Below are 23,957 nucleotides of genomic sequence, written 5' to 3'. Positions count from 1 at the left end.
ATTCCATATACTGAACAGTTCTAGTTATTATTTTATATTTTATATTTCTTATGTAACATCTTCATATTAAAAATTTAATTTGCAGTGGCTTGTGGTAAAATAATAATACTTTTACTCTCTTTTAAAAAGTGCTAGAACACTGTAAGACACATACATATGACACCCTCAAAATTAAATGTTAACTAATTATATTGCACATCTATTGTTTTAAGATTATTATACTATTTCTTTCATGTATACACTTACAAATAATTTTACACAATAGTTTATACTCAATATAATTGTATGTAAAAAATATTATTTTATGTAGTGTGTGTATATATACATATACACAATTTTTCACATGTTAATGATATTAATAATTACAACTTTTTTAATTACTCTATAATATTAATATTTATGTCAAAATGAATTTAATTTACAAGAATTCAAAACCATACAATTATTCATGCATGATAAATATTACTTCCAATTGAATTTATTTATTTCTATGCTATTATTTTACACTTATACTTACTACATAAATTCCTTTTTCCAAAATAGTCCATTATATTCATTTAATGAATAATGATTAGAAATTAAACATGAAATTTATTTACATAGATAAAATAAATTAAATAAAAATTATAAAAAATATCATTCATTTTCTACAACACACTATATATAAAAAATGTTAAACTCAGTTGGTGCAAACAGGCATTACTTTCATTGTAAAGAAAATTCAGATCAATTTTTGTATTATTTAAACAAATCAGTAAGTTAAAGTTTACTTGTTGTGTTGTTAAGTACCTATAAATATCATAATATAATTTATTTTGATTAAAAATGTCACATTCTGATTAATTTATCTGTAAGTGTGACAAGGAAACCGCAATTAAAATGACCTAGACTTAGACCGTAAAAAATTTCGTACAAATTGGAAATCGATATTTTAGTTAGGTGTACAGATAACAATTAGTTATTGGTAACTATTTAATTACTGCACTACACGAAGGACATAATCGCGGTAACAAAATACTCACGTGGTCGCGTAACCTCAATAATAATCACTATACTCCTCCAAATCGTCTGTAATCTGAATAAAGTCTAACTTAAGCTTAATTTAGGCCTATATAAGTCTATTATAACGATATATCGTTCTAACCAGGTGTGTATTATAGTTCTGTGATAATTATATGTTTTTGTATTCGCATTCCTCTTTGAGTCGAACGCACAATACATGTGTAATATGGTTGGCACAAAAGCTTCTTCATACTACCGCATGCGCTGGAATCATTGCAACTAACCATGTTCTACCAATCAGAAATTGAAACGTCCAACGAACAAATCTTTTTGAAGCCAGGTGTAAACACCCTTGACCAACATGGCGGTACTGAAGCAATGACCAATAAGATTCTAATTATTTACATCCACTATATTCTTAAGGTGAACGGACGATAGTTTCCATGTTCGTATTAATTTCATATTTTTTATATTACATATTCAAATAATATTTATTAAATGACACTGATCAGTAAGAAATTTGTAAGACAAATAATATAAAATTTTAATTTACCAATAAAAGAGCTTGCATAGTGTGTATTGAATTTGTACATATACATACATACACAGTCAACAGGTGACTGTGGTAGGGGAAGAAATACGAGTGGAGACTAAAAAAGTCAGTGGCATTCGGTGACTGATCAGTCACATTTGTGCGGAGTGTGTATGACTGATCGTTTTGTGTGCAAAGTGTATTGTATTTGATCATGTGATACAATAACGTTGATAAAATAATAATTACTGTTATATATAGTTATATATTACTATATCGAAAACGAAACGTGCTCAATTTTCAATTTTAATATCGAAAGTTGTCTTTATGAAGGACGACTTACCCTTCCAAATATTGATCGACAAGCTAAATTGGCGCGCAAATCTTCCTTGCTTCTACATGTCTTTTTGAAGAAAAGTCACGTTTGAAAGAGGTTAGTCTGATTATGAATTATGTGGTAAATGACATTTATCGATACATTCTTCGATCGTTTCATTATATCTGTTTTTAATTCCGATTACAAGAAAAACTTTATTAAAGAAAAATACATTTAGTTGTAATTATAAGCAAACACTTACATGATAATAAGAATTCGGAAAAAGTGAAGATTAATTTTGAATTGAAAAATATAATTATTATACATTTTAATAAAATAATTTTCACAGAATTAAAAATTGAAGTAAACATCTCTTATTAAAGAAGATTGTGACAATATAATTCTAGTATCATTAATGACGGTTTTTGATATATATTCAAAATATATTATCCAATGCCGCTCTACTTTTCTGTAGATATTTTTCTACGCATGAGGAAAATAATTCAGTGCTTTCATCATCAGCATTAGTAATGAATTGGTAAGGTTTTTTTTACCGAAAATGAGTTCAAAATTTCATAATATATTAGCAATTCTTTCATAATAATATACTTTAAATATTCAAATTTTAATTTTCATCAGAGGATGTGAAATTTAATCTACCGCGCGTTACTCCGATAACAATCGGATGTAATATGACCATATAATGCAACAAGAGCTCTATCGAGCGCGTCATAAACATTTGACGAATCTAACTACGAATCATTGAAATCCATTCCTGTCTGTATATCAATAATGCAGAATACAAATAATTTTCTTATTTTTCACGATATCTACGTGAAAATATTGCTCAATGGTTGGCAAACTTTTCGTGGTAAAAATGTGACGAGACACGACGTCATTCGGATAATTTGGAATTATGTATACTTTAATACGTACCTCATTGGCTTAATTTTGAAATCATAAATAGGAGAGTAAGTTAATTTTCAAATAATATCCGGTTAGTTGTATAACGTCGAGTTTCTTGTCATTCATAGAACTGTCTCTCACGTCTTTCTTAACCTTAGTGTGTCCTCGTATGTTTTTCGAGTCGTCGTGTTCCCATAATATATTGTTTTCCTATAATTAAAGTTAGTATAGTAAATGCGATTAGATATTTCGCTATTTCCTTAGTTATCGCATTGTATTATAAAATTAAAGACATTCGAGACATTTCTTTTTTTATTCAAACACGGTACACACATCTGTCTTTCGGACGTGTGATGTCGGACTTGCGGTTCTTTACAAAACGTGAAATCGTTAATTTGTATTATAGTATTCCGAATCACAAGTTCGGTATCATTGTCCGAAAAGCGTATACGTGTATTAGGAATATGTGTACAACCAAACGGAAGAACGCATTATCAGTCGTAGGATACTTAGTCATCGCTCGATGACACCGGCTTTAGTCTCTTGCATCCTCATCAATATATTTATAATCCCATGCTCCACATACGATTTATAATCATGCTGAGTCGTATGTTACGTCTTCTATTCTGCTTAAACGTGCACCGAATCTAACACAAATTTTTTTCGTCAAAATCGATAACTACGGTTAATCAGTTTGCTCAGACATTTACGCGAGACGAAGTTGTATTATAATTTGTGTTCACAGCAAATATACGTCGAACATTGCATGCAACACGCCCAAACGTGGTGTGAGACGCTTGCATACCGTATTACACGTTACATTACACCCGTGTGTACCCGACACTTAACTCTTTCTCCGAAGGGAAAATTATGGGTAAACGGTTTAAGAAGTATGTACTCTCTTTTATATTTTAAATTACATCCGTATATTATGCAAAACTAGACACGTTTTACCAAATTTTTTCATTTTTTTCATTAAATTATCGGGTACGATACGATTTTTAAGTTTTCACACAACGCAGCTTGTACGAATTGTTTTAACTTTTAAACGAATTATACGAATGCGTGGTTTTCATTACCATATTTAGTATAAGAAAAAACAAAAAATAAATAAAATAATCACATTTCATTTTAATATTTTGTTTTCATGTGATAAATTTTGAAGTAGTTTTTTAAGCAAAGGCCAATATACCAATCTCAAAGTCAACTTAGATATCTTGTTTACACTGTTTTCAGGCTGATTTTTGAACGTGTATTCTTGCGTAATAGCATTTTTTTCGTTGAAGCCATGGTTGACAACTATTTTACATCGTGGAAATATTTAAAAATACTTAATATGTATACCAACCGAACTTTCTAATATCTATGCCAACTAAACATAATCATGGAGTGATAAACAGATATACAATGTCAATAGAAAAATTATTTTAGGGAAAAGGTTTTGAACATTGAATGTACTAAATTTGTCTCTGGACGATAAAGTTTCATTCATAAACGTAAACGTGTAAGGAAGATATGTTGGGTCACTATAGCATGCGAAATCTGGCTGTGGTGAAGACACGTACAGTCAATAACAAAAATATTTAGATAGAAAAGCACATTTGACTTTGACGCTGTACACCTTGGTTAATTATACATACTATATCAAAGATTAAACGAGATCGTACACAATTATCGCATTATAAAAATATTCGAACACATTACGAAGTTTACAATTTATGCATCATTTATAATTCGTGAATATTTAGTAGCATAACCTTGTTATACGCAATAACGTATGTTAAACGTATACTGTAAACAGTCTAACGTTTTGACCATGTGGATACAGTCCTCTCCAGAAATACAATAGGTACATTTTAAAAACAACAATACAAGCAAAACTAATATTAAGATAGAGGCACGAATAAAATAATATGCATAAAAAATCTACTTAAACAAAAGGAGAATATAATTCAGGAAAAAAGAAAACCAAATGACTAACAAAGATCAACTAATTAGGTTAAGTGTCCATATGGTTTCCGATTATAGGCTTTGTAGGCGTGGATAATTAAAATTAAAAATAATAATCGCAGAATTTTATGTAAAAAAACATACAGAGTATACGGAATATATAAACGAATCTAAAAGTCGAAATTTAAAGGTAATAGTTCGAAAAACAAAAATATTATGCAGGGATGAAGATTAAAAATACCTACACGTCTGAGGTCAGATATTATAAAAATACATTTGGATTTTATATATAATCTACACAAATATTTAAAAAGAGTCAATAAATAGATAAAATCAACTAACAACAAAAGCGACCCGGAACCAACCAAACGAGTGACATCTATAACATTATAGAGATTAATAGAATATTGCATGGTATTGAATAATTTTCGGCGCTAAAATTTAAATGTGGATACAAGTTCGTTATAGATCGAACTAAGACTATACAATTAATAGTCAAACTTTCTTTTAATTTTATACGAAGCATCAGAGAGATCATTCATTTATAGAAATTATTCTCAGAGTTTAACATCTTTGTGTTCAATGATTGGAATTGAAAATACTGTTCTTGGATTCGTTCAATTTAATTACAATAGTTTGCAAATTTCTTCTTTTACTGGCCTATATATAGAGTGTTACCTACATAAATGTGTAAACATATTTTGTTTATGACAGAGTTTGTCATAAACAAAATGAACTTTAATGAACATTTCATTAAAGTGTTTTATAGACTATCGAGCGTTTAAAAATTCTGTTACTACAATAGCAACAGAATTACTATTAATATTGAAGATGAAAGAAGCTACAATTATTATTCTCGTTAAAAATTTATTTTCTTGACATATTCTCGATTCATTCGCTCACATTTGTCTTCTAGTCATTTTATAAGTTTTTCTTTCGAATGTACTAGTGTTATCTGTGCGATTTAAATTATCGCATAAATTCTTGATGGAATTTAAGTGTCCGGATTACGAAGACGGATGTAACACTTTCGAACAGTGATAAAGGAAATAATTCTGTATGATCTGTGTTTTGTGTTTCGGATTTTGATCTTGATAAATCTTTATATTGTTTGGTATATCCACATATATTGTACTTTAACACGTTCATGTAATAATTCCTCTGGTGCCCACTTAGTTTGGGCCCAATTTTCCTACAATACGTTTCGAAACGTCGAATGTTTCTTTAATGGAAATTTTTAATTAATTTCATACATTTTTCCGAGTTTACAATATATCATATAAAATCAGTGTATTGTTTCCGGTTTATGTGTATACGATAGTAAATGAGACATGTGTGTGTACTCAAATGAATGCACGCAGCGCCCTAGACCCACATAATCGCGTATCCAAATGAGTAGATGTGCCGTTCAACGTGTCGAATATTTATTTTTATTCAATAGGTCATTAATGAAAACAAGTTTCGCTATTCCACTGCTTGATATATACGGTACGATCATAAAAATTCCGCACTTCTCGAACGACGAAACAAACGAATTTCAACTATTTGGATAAACTTGTTATTAAATGATGGGGTACTTTTACTACTTGATTTTTGGTTTCGTGTCACGATTTCTAAGATGGAACAAAAATGAATCTTTAAGTTTTGCACAGAACTTCGTACAATTGATATGCAATACAAAATTTTAAACAGAGTTCCAACAGGCGACGAAACAGTACTTTGTATGCGTCCCTGGAACTGGAAGGCGAAACGTGACATGGTCGATATTAAATAAATTATATATAATTAACGCGTTGTAATTGTACAAATTGAAACGTTAAATACAAAAATGGGAAAACTAACGGGGAAAAAGTGTGTTGATTATTTTTTTTCCGATGCATTATTCACGACAAATTTAACCTTCAAGTGCAAACCGCAAGAAAAAAATTGTATGTCAAGGTCATAGACCGGTTAGTGAAAAGAATTCGTCGCATTAGGCTGCAGTTCAATGACGATGCAACATGACTCGTTTTGCATGACAATGGATCGGCTCATTTTTTAGCTATCATCTCGTAATTTTTGACAAAAAAAAATCATCAAAGTATCGACTTTATCTTCGTTACTTGCCAGATTTGGTTCTAGCTGCTTTTTTGTTTGTTTGTATTTTCTACACTAAAAATTAAGTTACAACGTTAGTGATTCGAGGATGTGTCGACGATTCGAGAAAATTGTGCACCGTTCCAAAATGAGCCTTTTTGAGAAGTTTTAAAGCACTGTACGAAAGCACTGACTTCTTATATAATATTTGCAAGTAAATCGAGGGACAAAATAAGTATCCGAATATTTTTGTAACGCGATAATTCAATACGATTTATTTCATTTTTAATACAATACTTCTATTCTGAAGTAGTTAAATAAGTCATGTTTGTAAAGTAGAATAAATTGTATATCGTAAGATATAGTTTCCAGTTAATTTCCACCGTATAATCGAGATATAAATGCATCATCGCAAACAAACATTTCCTACTGATGGAATATTTTCATGAGTTAATGTACAGGAACTGATAAAAATACTCGAACGCTTTCGAACCAAACGTCTATTTAAAATTTGAAACGTATAACGTATAATTAAAAAAGTAAAGTTGCATTATGATTTTCATTGCAACAGTGACATAGAAATGTGAAGATTATATGTATTAAGTTTGAAAAGCGTGCGACAATGATAGAATAATCAATCTTTTGCGAAGCATTTCTTAAAAACATTTATTGTGCAGATATTGATAAAACGTTTAAAGAACGTGAAATTTGTAACATAAATATTACTTTAACGTGATGGAATACATAGTAAACATTAACACGTTCAAACGATATGCTCATTATTCGATACGGTAAGTAATATGAAGGAAGTGAAGTTGTCTTTTTTTTTTTTTAAATGACCTTGGAAATTGCATAACTAGAAATCGTTAACGACTATATAAACGTTAGTAGTTTGACGTACTTCTTATATACATATACATCGTTAAGAATTGCCATAGTTTTGCAAAATTTAATTGTTATCAATAATATATACAAGGAAACGGAAATAAATGTAAGCGATAATAATTAATCCGATAAAATCATACGATTGTGACTATAATGTTATGAAACAACTTAAAAATTGAATTGCTTCGCAACGAGATAGTAAAATAAAAAGCGATTAAAAAATTTCGATTTTAGAATTAGCTGAAATCGAAACGATCGCTGATAAATTGGGAAATGTGTTTATTCTGAATGATGTCGAGAAAATGATTTTCAAGGCTGAGATCCTCGAAGAAAATCATACATCAGTAAGGGAAATCAGCGTATACGACTATATTTTTCTTAAACATACTATATTTAGTATGCGCCACGAATTAATGTTTAATTCATTGTTACGTTCGTTTTATATTTTCTTGTTTATTCAACATTAATATTTCTCAGTATCGAAAGAAAATGAGAAACTCGAATAATTATATTTGAAATAATAAACTATACATAGAAGACGATATAAGATCAATCTTTTTATCATTAATAAATTCATTATTAAACCAAATGTGTAACTTTGGAATAATTGTTATCAAATAAGTCCTAGTATAGATTAATATAGATATGTATATTAAACTTTAACTGCTTGTTTATGATAAGGGAAATAAAATAATAACCAAAAGATATGACATTGAATAGAAAAAAAGAAAATATATTCTTTAAATAAATATGTATATTTAATTGTATATATGATGTGTCATATACCAACTGTTCCGCGGTTAAAAGTTAAATACAAATGTAAGTACTTGGCTAGAAATGTCTAGTGTCAATGAACGAAATTATATAAAATACTATGGGAATGTTTTCACTTAGGGAATTCAGAATGTTGATATTATCAATACGATAAGATTGTGCATATGTTGCACAGTTCAGATTATCTGTTTGACGACACTCTTGATAGCTGGGCTCGTACATTTTATAATAAGCGTAAAAATTTGATGTATCAGTAAGAATTTCCTTATTCATAATATACGTGTAGCTTGTAAATTGTATTATTACGTCGGTACAATTATCGATACAGAATTTGAATGTAGCGGCAATCCTGTGTCTTTTTCAGCCTCTTCGCAGAGGTGTATGAAGATCGGGGACATCAGTGACGAGAAGAAAACTAAAATGAGACCATAACGATTGAGAATATTAACCACTTGTAAAAGCATGACGTAATGCAATTGAAGCAATAACTTATTGGATTGATTAAATCTCAAATTGTATCTACTAACATTTCTGCAGTGATTGCAGTTGGTTAACGATTATTATCGACACCAAGTTCAAACACGAAGTTTATTGGACACTTTAAAGTTTCGAAGGATCGAAAAGCGATCTCACGTTGATACATACGGTGCTAACCAATTGTACACAGTGATGGGCAAAATGGCTTTCTTCCGGGAGGTTAATGGTAAGTACTTTGTAATATTTTCACTTCTCTTTTTTCCTTTCGTGTGTGACATTATAATGTAATTGTTAACCCTCGCGTGATTAAAGTTAGGTAACTTGAGATTGAAATTCATGGGATGCTAATTTTATCAAAATCGGATAAAAACTTGATCAAAAAGATGATTCTGAATAACGATTAAAAAATACTTTTATCTATTCCTCGTCGTCTAATGTTAACCCAAGTTACCTTTATCCGAAGAGTAACGTATAAATACATTTATTTGAAGTGAATTGTTTTGTAGAATAAAAATACTTTTTTACTCGAGAAACGATCGTTTACCTTCACCTTCGAATAAGGTTTTTATCTTTATCGATATCTTTGTTTAAGGTTTGAACAATTTTTAAAACTACTTTTATTCGAAACTTCGAATAACTTGTGAGACTCGATTGCGTTTCTTCGACTAGGTGCATCTGAAAAGAGTGCGAAAGAGAGCATGTTTCGAGGAAGTATGTGCCCTGTGACACGAGTTAGAGATGTGAAATAATAATTTATAAAAATGTATGGATCTAAACAAGCCCATAGAACGAACAGAATTAGGCTTTATCCGTATAGTTTTAAATAAATTATTTTTCTCTCGATGCTAACTAACGCGGCTTTAAATTAATGCAAGAATTATCAGTCTGAATAATTCAGTTTCTATTTTTGCGTATACTTTTATCGTCAGTTCATATTTAACGAATATCGTCTCTGGTTGGTCATTGTATTTTATATCTATTGTCTCTTAATACATAATTTCTTTTTTTTTCCACACATAGTATATCTTGCAGTTTATCTAGATACAAGGTTATCTGCTTACATTTTTTTATATCCCCCCAATGTATTTTTCTCATTTGACTATTTTCATCGGTTGTCTCGTCACGTTCTGGTATTCGATCATTTTTCTGTTTACATCAAATGAAATTTAAAATTAGAGAAAAATGGATCACATACATAAGTGTATTATTTTTCCACATGGTCGCTCTCCAAATTTAGGCACTTGTCGTATCGTGACGCCCACCCCTTGTCAAATAACAGCGTCATCAGGGTATCCTGCCAATTGTTGACTCAATCTATAAGCTCCTCATTGGTTTCGAAGCACTGGCTAACCAGCCAAACCTTCATTCTGTTGAAGAGACAATAATCGTTTGGCGCTAAGTCGAGAATGTAAAGATGTTGATCGAAAATTTTCCAGTCAACGAAATAACACTTTACTGATTGCTACAGCCTATCTACGGTATCGTTATAACAATTGGATTACTCTTATCAGCCAACTGAAGGTTAACTTTCGAATAACCCTTGTATGTATTTAATGCGTTGAAAAGAAAAAAGAAACGTCTCGTTTATCACCTTAAACACACTTTCAACTCGATACTTTAAATCAGAGACAAGTTCCTAATTTGCAAGAAGGTAGACATTTAGTAAACATTCACTTTATTATGTTGACACACAATTTACTTACATCTCAGTCTCTAACTGATTGGCTCCATGGACTGCACTTTATATTTAGACTCTCTAGGACACCAGGACCACCGTTTTCCTCTTAACATTGCACCGGTGCATACCCTATCAAAAGACACAACAAATACATACATGTCCCTGCGAGCAATTTGCAATAAAGAAAGTTCCCTCGGTGCAAGTTTCGCTAACCAATGTTTTGTATAGTGATAGAGCATGAAACATCGAAACTAGAGATTATACTTTTGTTGAAATACGATTAATAGTTTATGGAGACACGTATGAAGCGTATCTGTGAGAAAAATGAAAAAGTTAATATTTTCCGTTAAAGTTTTATTATCGTATTATGCAAATATAAATCCGTGTTTGCTGTTGATTATGCAAGACGGAGATTGTGGTATCCATTTTCGTCGCAAAAGAGTCAATGATAAATGAACTTTTATTTCTACATTTATTTCTTGCTTACAAATTGCAAAACTTTAGGACCGTTATATAATATTGCATTTCTATCTTGATTAAAATCATGAATAATTTCTTAGGTTTGATTCTGAAATAATTCATGGACTCGTACTATTTCTTCAGTTGTTTAAACTTATTTGGAACATTTGTTGAATATTGTATCGCGATTAAAAATGTTGAATCCAGTATATAAATGTAGTAAATTTCAAGTCGAGCCCAAAGTGGAAGGCAACCGCCAACGCCTATTTTTTAATTAGGCGCGTATTTATAATTATGTTTTTTCTTTGCCTCGAAAAATCCATTTCAAATATAAAAATAGATTACAGTAAACATACCTTGCGTCTTTTCCATATTTTTTCATTAAAGATAGTTCAATGATCAAATAGAATTACTAACAGTGAGACAGGGAACCTTCGTTCGCTCACTAGTTGCATGTTGGCTTATTCCATTACACCTTTCTTCCTAAGAACAATGTTTATAAGTTTTATTATGTATACATATGTAGTTGATACTTCGCCTTTGTAAGAGGTTCCTTTGTCAGGATATGTTTTGAGAATAAATGAAACGCAGAATTAACATGCAACGATTTATTAATTAATCATACACTGGCATTATTTCCACGAGGAAAACGTCATCTTTCCCATGCTTCTCAATATGTGAGAAGATAATCCTTTCAAAGAAGTCCTTTGAAATAACTTTGATGGTACATGAAACGACAAACATTCTTTCGTGCTGCACTAACTAGCATTCTTTCCATAGAGAATCTGTTTTTCTCGTGGAAAGAATGTTAGTATATGGCTAGTTGATGCACCTCTCCTTCGAGTTTCCTTGAGAGACTGACCACGAATTCGTTTAAACAAATAGTTGTGCAAAGAAAATAAAGAAAAATGCTAATTGTACAAATTATTATACAAAAAATCGTTTCATCGGTGTCCATATAATAAATTCGACGCCCGATCTCGGATAATGAATTAAGTTTTCATCTATGCTACTATCTTTAAAATATACAAAAACGTTAAACTATGAAATAGTTAAATTTAAATGATTAACTATAACGGGTCGCCAACTTATCGAATGTTATTTAAAGTATTTAGAATCGCATACAAGGAAATTAAGTAATTTGTAGTCAAGACTTCGTGCTTTTTGCATTACAAATACCCTAATACCGTTACTGTGTTTATTGGAATCCACCCATATTAGAAACCGTGTTTTTTGTTTCTTTGACCTTTGAACTTTGATATCAGTTTACAAACACCACCTGGTGTACTATTAACGTTGTGTAACATAACATAATCGCCTTACTCGTGTATACTATATATTTAAAATTAAAGTAGCCCAATATTATATTTCTAAAATGTTCAATTAACGTTTGTTCTTTCCATTATTATTATGATAATCTTTAATCGTGTTATAAACTTGTCTGCGTTGATTTAAAATAAGATTGTACTTTACTGGGTCTTCCTTCTATCGATTGATTTATAATATCGTTTAAACAATACTCAACACTCGCTTGTATTTTGTACCAATAGTTTCCAATGTCAATAATGATGATAAAATTAGTCTGGTACAAGGTATGCTTAAACTGTATATTTAAACGTTTCGACTTCAAAGCTTTGGGTTCTCTTTGGTACAAGAATATCTATAAGAAAGTGTACTTCAAGAAAGCAAATTGTGGCAAAAGTATAATGTACGCGAGCAGGCATTTAAAGAAAGAATTTACAAATTAAAAAATATCAAATATAATAATTATCGGAAAATTTTTCTAATACAGTCTTCAGTAATCTATTTACCCTTTTTACTTGTTGTGTTTGTTGTAATGTTTGATAGAATCTTTGTCTATTGTAACCACGATTATAGAAAATGGTTAATTTTTAAGAAGTACAATTATTTATCCGTCAACTGTCAAGAAAAATTATACAAAATACGTGTAAACTTCAAAATGTTGTAAACGATGCCACTCATCGATTTAATGTATTTCTTTAATACTTTTTTCGGATAATAACCAATGATATAGGGTTCTGAATGTTTGAAGTAGGTTCTTCTTGTGTTGAAGTAATCAAGCAACACATGATTGCAGTTCATTCGCTATTAATCAGTAAATGCACATCGAGAATCCCAAAGGCAACAAGAGTTTTATTACTATTCAACCGTTTGAGTCTCGAGCAACGCGATCGCGCTATTTTACAATAGGTACAATACTATAACAATAGTGCAACAATACATCACAAAATAAAACCTTTTGTATTTCATTATCTTCTCATTTTTATCGAACAAAACTTAAAATATTTATAAACTTACAGTACGCATATGTAATAATACAGATGTATTTCATAAAATAACGAATTACAAATTAAAAATATTTTTGTGTTACGAACAAACAATTTAAATGGAGGGCAACACTTACAATTTGTAACATCGGTGTTTATCAAAACATATTGGATAAATTCCTTTTTTACATTGCGCACAAGTTAAATGTGATCTTTTTAATGCATTTTTCGTGCTGCAGACTACGCATTGTCGTAAGTTACGTTGTGGCAACTTTACTAAACCAAATATTTTTTCCTTTACATAACTGTGTGCTTTCTTTTCGTTTATCCACTGGCACTCAATTTCAAAAATTGAGCACATTTGGCACATTTTGCTCCTCTGCTTTCGTTGAAATTAATAATACAGGATTTTTTACACTTTTCTTTTTGTTTCGAAAATATTTTACCTCGTTTACATTAGTTTCTTTAAACAACTTCAAAGTTTAACATTAAAATTTTAAACAACTTTAGTTGTTTTCTAAAATCGTATTAAACTTAATGGAATACACTTATCGAATACTTATGAACGATACTGTACATTGTACATGCAGGTATTTTAATTAGAATAAACATTGGAATTCTCAGAACTTTGTTAGATGTAATTTAAGTTAAAAGCAATTTACTATTAAAGGTAAATTGCGTTTAGTTCTATTAAATCGTATGCGATTTCCTATATTATTATCGTTGAGGAAATATTATACTAATGTGTGAACAATTTATCAGCACCATCTTTACCTTAGCATTGTTTTCTTTTGCGTAAATTACTTACTGTGATATATTGCGTGTATATCAACATTACGAAAATCGACTAAAATACACGCATACGTTAGTTACATACACATAACCGTCTTAAGTCAAGTATGCAATTATATCACATCGTATGTAAACAAAGTGATCAATAATAATCCGTAGATTACGCGTTAAGATAGAAAGAATCGAGTCACGCGATCGACTCGTATCAATTATAAGAAGAAAATGTTGAGCTTTAAGTTCAAAATTTTCAATGAAAAAAATAATTTAAATTTATGACGTATTTACAAGTGTACATCAGAATTACCAGAATTTACTTTAATCAATTGCAGCATCATTATCACGCGCTATAAATAATGTATTATACAACAGTTCTTCCACAGTATTGTACAGTCGGTGATAAAATTAAACGGACATGTTGTAAAATTAGGTAATATTCAAATTGTACAAACGAACAAACATGTGAAAAGTGTTCTTTTGAATTAATTTAGATACGTCATACGTTAATCGTTAAACCCTTGAACAAATAATTTTTATCGTTTCAATACAGTACAGTACACTTGTCTTTAAATATATTATACCATACTTGATTTTACAATTTTATCTAATTCTACTTCGATCTTATTCCCTCGACTGTGAACCACATTTAACCTTCCCTTTTCACCACCTCCATCTTTTCAATTCTCACATTCAGTTCCCTAGTTTTACTCTTCGCACCTCAGCATTTTTCTTTATCTGTTCCACTTTTTTCCAACTTTATCTCCCCATTTCCCTTCTTTGTTAAGTGCCCGAGTGTCTCCACCTCTATCTCACATATCCTACATTTTCTTTCTCCCTTTTTCTATCCAACATCTTGGGCCTCTTTCCAAACTATGGCTTCTTTTCGTTTTCTCTCTGTACCTTTTATGTATCTTAGTAATTCTATCGTTCTAACATCCTTGCACTTAATATTGTACTTTGAATCCTTTATTTTGAAATCGCATATTGTTATTCTTCCTTTCCTCTCTTTCCAAAATCTCTTATTATTGTCACTTCTATAATATTTTTACTTTTTCTTCGTATTTCATTGCCCTTTCAGCAGCTGTCACGTTAAATCTTTCTGCTTTACATAGATACATATCTGTAGATGATCCAACGAGATGAGATATCGAATACAAGTGCACGTGATGGATGCATGATCAGATCAGGGCTGACTTGAAAATACTCGAACCCAATGATCACGTGGAACATTTTTGTCCAAAACTTCATTTTTATTTATTCGTAATTTAAATTATTCGATTTACAATTAAATGACCTTTATAATCGACAGCAGACATAAAAAGACCATGTTTTCGAACGATAACTTTTTAAAGAAATATAAGATAATAACATATTAAATGAAATAAGTTAAACGTAATAAGTTTCCTTATTAAAAGTTTATTTGGAATCAGTGTTTAAACTACTATTACCACGACCGCTATTAGATCTATCGAATAATGTTATCTCGTGAAATAAATATCTCGTCAAGCGGTTCGAAAGAAGATATGCAGCGTGAATTCCGAAAGTTCTTTCGATTTATTCTGACCAGAGAAAAAATCCTCTACAATTGCGCGAGAGTTGTTCCTGGAGTTCAAGAAAATAAACCAATAGCTACAGACCATTTCACTGATTACACAGGCGTTAATGTAAATATTGGTATCTCGTCTCTTCGTGTGGACTTGTAGGTGTTTCTCTACCTTTTGCTGGTATTCGTCTCGTTTATCTCTCTTTTAATCTCTACGCTTTGCCTCGCTTCTTACCTTCATATTATTACCAAATTTTTTAGAGCAAATCTCTTGCAATCGTATAAAATAATTTAATTCTCCTCCATCTGCTCGCTAAATTTTCTTTCCTCTACACTTAATATTCTCCTCGTTGCCCTACTCGCCCTCGTCTGTTCCTCCACGTTGTTGTTTTCTGTCATTAGGTATTCCTGGTAACTTATTTCCTTCGCTTCTTTCACTTCCATTTCTCCCTACTTCCACGTTTCTCTTGCCTCACTCCTTTCTAAATACCATTAACTTCATTTTTGTCCCGTTTACGTTCAGCTGTTTCTTCTTAAAATATGTGGCCACTCGTTTTATCATTCTTTTCACGTCATCGTAATATGCTACGACCCATACGGGGAATATTCTTTTCTTTTACCTGTTACTACTCAACTTCACTAATCTTTTCTCTCGTGTGTTTTTTTTTTTTACAAATTTGAGACATGTATGCGTGTACATTGAACAACGTTGAATAAAAAGACTACTCGACTCCTCTTCCTACACAGAATTTTCTTCTCTTTTTTTAATCTTCAACGTACAATTTGTTTCTTCTTGTATCTTTTTTTACTCTCTTTAACGTCTCCTTTTCCTACCCAGAATTTTCTTCTCTTTTTTTAATCTTCAACGTACAATTTGTTTCTTCTTGTATCTTTTTTTACTCTCTTTATCGTCTCCTTTTCTATCCTTGTATCCTTATTTAACTTAGTACAGAGCGGATGTGTAAAGCTATTTCAGAGGTACATATAAATAGCACCATTGAAACGATTGTAAGACTCGTCGATTTTAATGGTAGACTTTATTCAAAGAATATAACGCTGCAAACGGTACAGTCAGCCGAAAGCATAAGTCGCGTGTCTGAACAATTTATTTTTAATAACTTGTTGTGACGTAAGTTTTGAAATATTGAAGCTAGAAATACCTTATTTTACAGAAAAAGGTACACAAACAATCCAGTCACGTTTGTTTGTATCTTTAAAAGTATACCGTTGACTCGAAATCTGCAAAATAAGGATCTGTTTATAATTTTTATGTTGCAAAAACTACACTGAACATAAAATGACACTGATCCATAGTTCTTACGCCATTTGTTTAGAGACATAAAATAAACAATTATCGCTGTCGTGTATAATGTGACGTTGAGTTCTCACGCGAATCAACGCGTTAAAACACGTGACACGTGATAGCTAATGTGTTTAATAAATTTGAAACCAGCAAAGTAATGACTTAATTTCTCTTCCCTTTGTATTACATAAGCTAGATTATATCACGATTTGATCAAAATCTCTAGCATCGAGAAAAGAAAAAGTGATCAATATGACGCATGGAATTAAGATTCATAAGTGATAAATGATGTAAATCTTGAATCTTCTTAACTTTTGTTCGTAACTGTACATGGACGAGTCCACAGTTATACGCAATAAGCAATGAAGCTTAATTATTAATATGTCCAGAGTCTGTGGTCATAAGCGCGAATATCACTGTAATATAAATACCCATGTTTTGCAGTTTTAAAAATTTCTAATTTAACCGTTATGGTAATATCTGTTGAGTCAAAGTTGCTCTAACTCGTATCTAGGTCGGCGGACTGCGAACGTGTGAAAACAAAATGTAACGTTAAAATTTCGAAGCAGCGTATGTAAAAATAAAGTTTGACAAAAATGCGTATTATACAACAATTTAAAAGAAAATGCTGTTCTGGCCTATCTGTTTCTGTATGGATTCCATTAGTCGTCACTTCTCATTTTTCCATTGTCTTATTTCAAACAATGTCGCAGCCAATATTTAAACTACAAGCCTAAGCGATAGTTCTAGCAGCATTTCTTCGCTTAGGTCACTTCCTCAAGGAACCTATTGAGGTTGTCACATGTATACATTTCAGAGAAAATACCTAGAAGAGGAATTTTAGGAGCAATGATGTTTTTAGCGTGTATGTTTTCATACATGATTCGCACAAATTTATCCATTACCATTGTCGCTATGGTAAATACAACTAGCAAACACGGAGATAGTGGTCCAATGTGTAATGTTGCATCCTTAAATATTACCGGAAACAAAACTACGACGATTAACGATGTAAGTTTTTTAAAATCATATTTCTGTTATTAATAAATGGTTGATACTTGTAATTTATTTTTTATAAGTAATCGTAATCTTAATTAAATGTAAAACTCATAGAATGGTACACAAACATGTGTGTATACATGTATATTTTTTACTATTTTTTTGTCGAAGAAAAGAAGTTTAATATAATTTTCTATATTAATTAAATTAATATTTTAGAAGGTCTTTTGTATATCTTACTTTTTAGTATGGCGAAAGATATGAATGGAACCAACATATACAAGGTCTGTTACTCTCTGGCTACTTTTATGGGGTACTCCCAGCAAGTGTACCCGCTGGTGTTTTAGCTGAAAAATATGGGGGTTCTAAAGTAGTAGCGTGAGTGCAATATTTTTATTATTTATAATGAATTATAATAGTTGCAATACATATTTTGCTATTTTTCACTAAATTCTGTACACCACTCATTTATATGTTTACAAACTATCTCTTGTACTATATGCTAATGTAGATATGCAACACTAATACCTGCAGTATTAAACCTTTTGATGCCTTGGGCAGCTGGTCTTCATTATGGTGTGGTATTTGTACTTCGTTTTCTGATGGGTTTCTTTGGTGTAAGTTTAGGAAATTGTTTTCTCATAAATTATTTTTTTTGTTTAGATAAACTTAAATATCTTTACAAAAATAGACATATGTAAAAGTTTGTTGATAAAATTTTAATCAATTTCAACTGTTTATGCATCTAAATAATATGAGGTCTTGAGAATAAAAGTGACGTGTCCACTTTATTTTATTTTAACAAATTATTGCTTTAAGCATGAAATTGATTATAGTGCTCCAGGATGAACAAAAGAATGGTAATAAAATTTTTCAGATTTGTCTATGATTCTCATTCTCAAGAGTTCATTTATAAATAAAATTTTTGTTGTCAACGTGTTAATATTATATTACTATTGCATTTTTCAAAAAGATATTCTTTGTTTTTCTAAAATTGACTATATTGAAGATGTTTTTTATTTAAAAAAAAATTGAATTTTTAGGCAGCTGTTTATCCCGCACTTCATGCAATGATTGCTAGATGGGTTCCTCCCAGTGAGAAGGGCATGTTTGTGTGGACAATGCAAGGTATTTAAAAATGTGTTGAATAAAAAAGATCGAATTATATACATAATAATGCGATATTGTTTTTAAGGTGGTCCTTTTGGAACAGTAGTAACATTTGCTTTATGCGGACAAGTAATTAGTGCATTTGGTTGGAAAACTGCATATTATGTTACAAGTGTGCTTATATTCATTTTTTATGCATTATGGGTTTTTCTTATATACGATACACCCGATTCTCACCCAGGAATTACAGAAAAAGAAAAAAGTTATATTAAAGAACAAATAGGTACAAGTGTTTCCAAGCAGAAGGTAAGTAAAATATTAAAAATGTTTAATTAAATCAATTATATACAAGAATTTTTATCTTTAAATGTTATTATAATATTGTAGGTGAAATTACCAGTGAAAGCTGTTCTTACTTCTGTACCATTCTTGGTTTTATTATGGGCACATTTTGCCAATATGTGGGGTATTTATTTTATAGCTACTAACGGACCAAAATATACATTAGAAGTACTTGGTTTTAACATGAAATCGGTATTGCTTCAGTTTTACATACTTTAAACTAGTTTTGTATAAATCATATTATAAAATTTACTAAATCATGTTTAGGGTGGAGTAATTACAGGATTACCTTACATAGCTAGACTTGGTGCTGGAGTAGTGTTTGCTGCAGCTGGTGATTATGTCCGAAGAAAGAACTTTTTGAGTTTAGGATGGATTCGAAAAATATTTATGATTTTTTGTGAGTAAATTTTAATGACAAATAACCCAAAAAATGTACATTTTATTTAAATAATGGCAAACAAGTGACAGCACAGCAATAATGAAAATTATTTTTAATAGCACATGTTGGCCCGGCAGTTGCCTTAATTATAATGACATACGCTGGCTGTGACGCGATAACTGCAATTGTTATGTTAATACTAGCCTTAACTTTCAACGGAGCTGCGTGTCAGACTAATTTACAAAATCACCAAGATCTTGCACCGAACTTTGCTGGTTCTTTATATGGTATCATGAATACTTTTGGTAGTTTTCCTGGCTTTATTATTCCGCCAATTATTGGTGCTTTGACAAATGAGAGGGTATGTATAAGACCAACTTTAAACCGTTATCACTTTTTATACAAAAAAAAAAAAAAAAAAACATGAAACTCTTAAACAAATTATGTTTTATTTTATGATACTTTAAGTACCGTACACATTAAGTATATTATTTCTATAGAACGGAATAGAAGAATGGCGTATCATGTTTTGGATCTCTGCAGCAGTATTTACATCTGCAACAGTATTCTTCTGGTTCTTTGGTTCAGCAGAGATTCAACCATGGAATGATTTAAATCAACAAAATGCGCCGGAAATTACTGACGAAGAGAAACAAATGACAGGGGTACCTACAAGAGAATTAGAGACGGAAGAAGAAGGGGAAAATGAACGTCTTTAATTTTATAGTATAAAATTTATAAATTATAGTAGACGTTGAGTACGAATGATAATTTATTACTAAGCAAATGCATTTTTTCTTTTTTTTAATTACTGATGTTTTTTTTTACTTATTTATTGCAATATGGAATAGTTTGATAAAAGAAATCAATTTCATAAATTACAATAAAACTGTCAAATTTGCGCGTACTTATGTCAGATAATTCTATTCGTAAATTTTAGTACAATTTACGAGCAACTGCATAAGAAACGTACATAATATGATTTTTTATGGAATATACATTCATACTTGTAGTGTCATATAACATCATAAAAAAACTATAAATTTATGAAACGACTATGCAGTTTCAATACTCGTAAATTAATTTATTTATAGGTAAGATAAATTACGTTTTGAAAATTTCAAAAAATTGTTTTCTTCATAGCCCATTCTTTATGCATACAAAATCTCGGTGTCGTCTAAATGAACACTTGACATTTATAGCATATACACTCCGAACATAATCTTTTCATAATACACTACCGCGCAAAAGTTTGTGCATACCCAACAATTGAATTCTAAAATTACAGAGTTATGCAGTCAGAAAGGATCATAGTTAGTTTTGAATAATATAAAATTTGATTTCTTATAGCTGCTAGTAAATTTAATATTATTATATTATAAAAACTTATTTAACGATTGTGTAAAGATTAAGGTACAATCAAGTGCTGCACATTCTACATTTTGTCATCGTCTGCAGAATGCAAATGTGGTAAGTGTCCCCAAACTTTTGAACGATAGTGTATATATAGTTGTTCCTTGAAGTACGTGGGAGTTCTGGACGCCGACATGCTTTGTAACTGAAAATCCGCGTAATTCCGCAATAAACTCCTCTTCCCCCACATTTCACACCTCTGTTAACCGGAAACCACATACGGGTGTATTACGTTTTGTGAAAGTACATTGTAATTTTAATTCGATATATCTTTCTTTGCATTTCTTTCAAAATGTTGTATAGTGCCAATCCGTTTTCCACATTTTGTTTTAATTTTAACGCCCGTGTCGTACCTTTATAACGTCTGTATGGCTGCCCAATCATTTGTAGCAGCTAAGACACCGCGATTTCAAGGGACTACTGTATACATATATGATAATGTCTCGTTGTATGATTGTCATTCGAGACAACTTTGCAACGTGTATAGTGCGCACGATTCGGTCGTTTTTGTAGTTTGTCGAAGAAAACAGCAGCGAATGAGAATTAATAAGAGCAAATCTGAGGAAATCGGAGTGAATGAAATGCACATAAATTTGTTATCTGTTGCGTCCGTTTAAAGTCAAAGTTAAATTTAGTGATCATACAATGAGACATTAGTATACATACATGCTTCATCGAAAGTTACAGATCTCCGTGTTTTAATGAACATTTTTTACATAATACAATTCCAGGTTTTTTAAAATTCTTATTAAAAACATGTATAATTATACATACACAGGTGTTGTACAATGTGTGGAATTTAGCATTTAAAATCAATAAAGTAAACTCACATCATCTTATGTATGTCCTATTTGTCATTCTTATCGAATTGTAACGAGTTTTGCATTACAGTACTCAACTCTTTTAACAAGATAAGCTGGTATAACTAAATAATTTTATTCGACTACTCGCAAACAGTGTTCGATATTTTACGTATAACTTGTTACCTATTTTGTAAAATCTATCTCATAGCGTTCTATGAGATAATTCCGTTCTAAGATCATTCTAATCGGGAAAATGGTCTTCATGCATCTGATGTATGAACTTGTCATATTCGACTTAAATCTAATCAACACATTTTTACTTGTGGGGTCACTTGAAATCAATTGTTTACTGAACTTCTCTTAATAATCTTGAAATACTTCATCAGAGAATTGAACAAGTTGTTCAGCAGGTCTAAGTGACAACTAGATAAGATAAAACGAAATTAATGATAAGATTTTACAGGCTTGTATTCAAACAGAATGCAGTAATTTTGAACACCTCTTACGAAGATAAGCAGATACAGGTTGATAGATTCTGAAACAAGCTATAACTCAGAAACAAGATTAAATAGGACTTACATTTAAATGAACATATTTTATCGTTGTTAACTTTTCACATACGACGTCATATTGAAGTTTTTACTCAACGAAGGAAATAGATATTTGTAGATTGAACTGAAACAATGCAATAAGTTATATGAACTGTTGTAACTTTTATAGAAATTTAAATTTCTGGATGCAATTTTCACTGCCATATTAGCATAGAAAACAGAAATATAATAATTCTTCCTCACTTCAGTAATTCGTCGTCATCTAATAAATTTCATAATTGTGCTAGATTCATCACTAAAGTGAGTTCCATTTATTACGAGGCAGTCTGTGTATTCGAATATTTTTAAACATATTTTTGTATTTTACGCTTTACACCAATTAAATAAAACGCAATAATTACAAATTTACAAACAATATTTTATACAGTGATTAATATATTTGTACAAGAGCATTACACTTTAATTTGTAAATAGCTATTTGTACATTGACAATTTTATTATTTACAAGGAGAGATCACAGCAGAGGTATCGATTGCAACAGGTTTTTTTTAGCAAAATTTACGAGAATAAGTATACGATGAATGTCCTAGTAAACGAGTTAATATATATTATTTATGTAGGGGATATTTGACATTACAGTTTTGGTAAAGAAACGTGCGCATTGATCAATGATATAGATTTGATAAATTTTCGGTATCTATTATTATAATAGTGACTTTTTAAAAATTGTTACAGAAACATTAAGAATTTTTTATAACGGAGTACAAATTATAATATATAACAAAAAGATAACTTCTGTTGTAATAAAACATTATAATAATTGTATTTTATTACTACTATTAGTAAAAACTTTATTATTGAGAAGATAGTGCATGTCTCAAAGACATAAAAAACATAAATATTTCCTATAGTATGATCGATATATTTATATGATATATCAGACATTATGGTACAAGGAGAAGCAAATTTTTATGCAAAAGTAAATCGAAACTGTAGAATGAAATTGTTTCATACGAGACTTCGTTTTCGAAACAATTGATTTTTAATAATCGTTCCCAAGAAATAAAATAGAAAAAGGATTAAATCCGAAGATAATGACTCGACTCAATTATGAACTTCTGTATGAAAACGTATGTTGTTCTCTAAGAAAGACGACGTAAGATATTACAAAATTTAATTAATTTTTTATGACGCACAGTGTGATAAATCGTTAATCTATCTGGACGAAATTCAAAATAAACAATTATGTTACATTTATGGTTTGATATACTCCAAGTTGTATCAAATATGAATAGTACTTACATTTTTGTAAACCATTAACCTATCCTTCCATAAAAACAATCGTTTTCTCTAACAGTGTTTAAATATATGCATACTTG

The 23,957-nt window shown here is 30.5% G+C and overlaps 1 protein-coding gene across 2 annotated transcripts; it reads left to right on the top strand.

Annotated features, from left to right (window-relative positions):
* Positions 1-1,669: 1,669 nt before the first annotated feature.
* Positions 1,670-20,699, top strand: LOC143150060 (sialin). Of its 2 annotated transcripts, XM_076318060.1 has the most exons (12): positions 1,670-1,967; positions 3,502-3,646; positions 8,806-9,144; positions 17,796-17,989; positions 18,225-18,355; positions 18,489-18,594; positions 19,021-19,105; positions 19,173-19,393; positions 19,475-19,621; positions 19,697-19,829; positions 19,931-20,172; positions 20,312-20,699. In XM_076318060.1, exons 3-12 carry the CDS (start codon positions 9,111-9,113, stop codon positions 20,528-20,530), a joined length of 1,512 nt encoding a protein of 503 aa, XP_076174175.1. In that variant the 5' UTR covers positions 1,670-1,967; positions 3,502-3,646; positions 8,806-9,110; the 3' UTR covers positions 20,531-20,699. The 2 variants fall into 2 exon arrangements, with proteins under 2 accessions (XP_076174175.1, XP_076174174.1); XM_076318059.1 differs by lacking the exon at positions 3,502-3,646.
* The last annotated feature ends 3,258 nt before the right edge of the window (positions 20,700-23,957 follow it).

This window comes from Ptiloglossa arizonensis, chromosome 8 (assembly GCF_051014685.1).
Source record: "Ptiloglossa arizonensis isolate GNS036 chromosome 8, iyPtiAriz1_principal, whole genome shotgun sequence".
Classification (NCBI taxonomy): Eukaryota; Metazoa; Arthropoda; class Insecta; order Hymenoptera; family Colletidae; genus Ptiloglossa; species Ptiloglossa arizonensis.
Note: the sequence above shows the minus strand (reverse complement) of the source record. Positions and strands in the feature narration are given on the sequence as shown.

Coding starts and splice junctions, on each gene's coding strand:
- LOC143150060 (XM_076318059.1), top strand. CDS start 9,111: ATGGGCAAAATGGCTTTCTTCCGGGAGGTTAATG. Junction 19,622..19,696: donor TTGGTTTTAACATGAAATCG/GTATTGCTTCAG, acceptor AATCATGTTTAG/GGTGGAGTAATTACAGGATT. Junction 19,830..19,930: donor AAAAATATTTATGATTTTTT/GTGAGTAAATTT, acceptor TATTTTTAATAG/CACATGTTGGCCCGGCAGTT.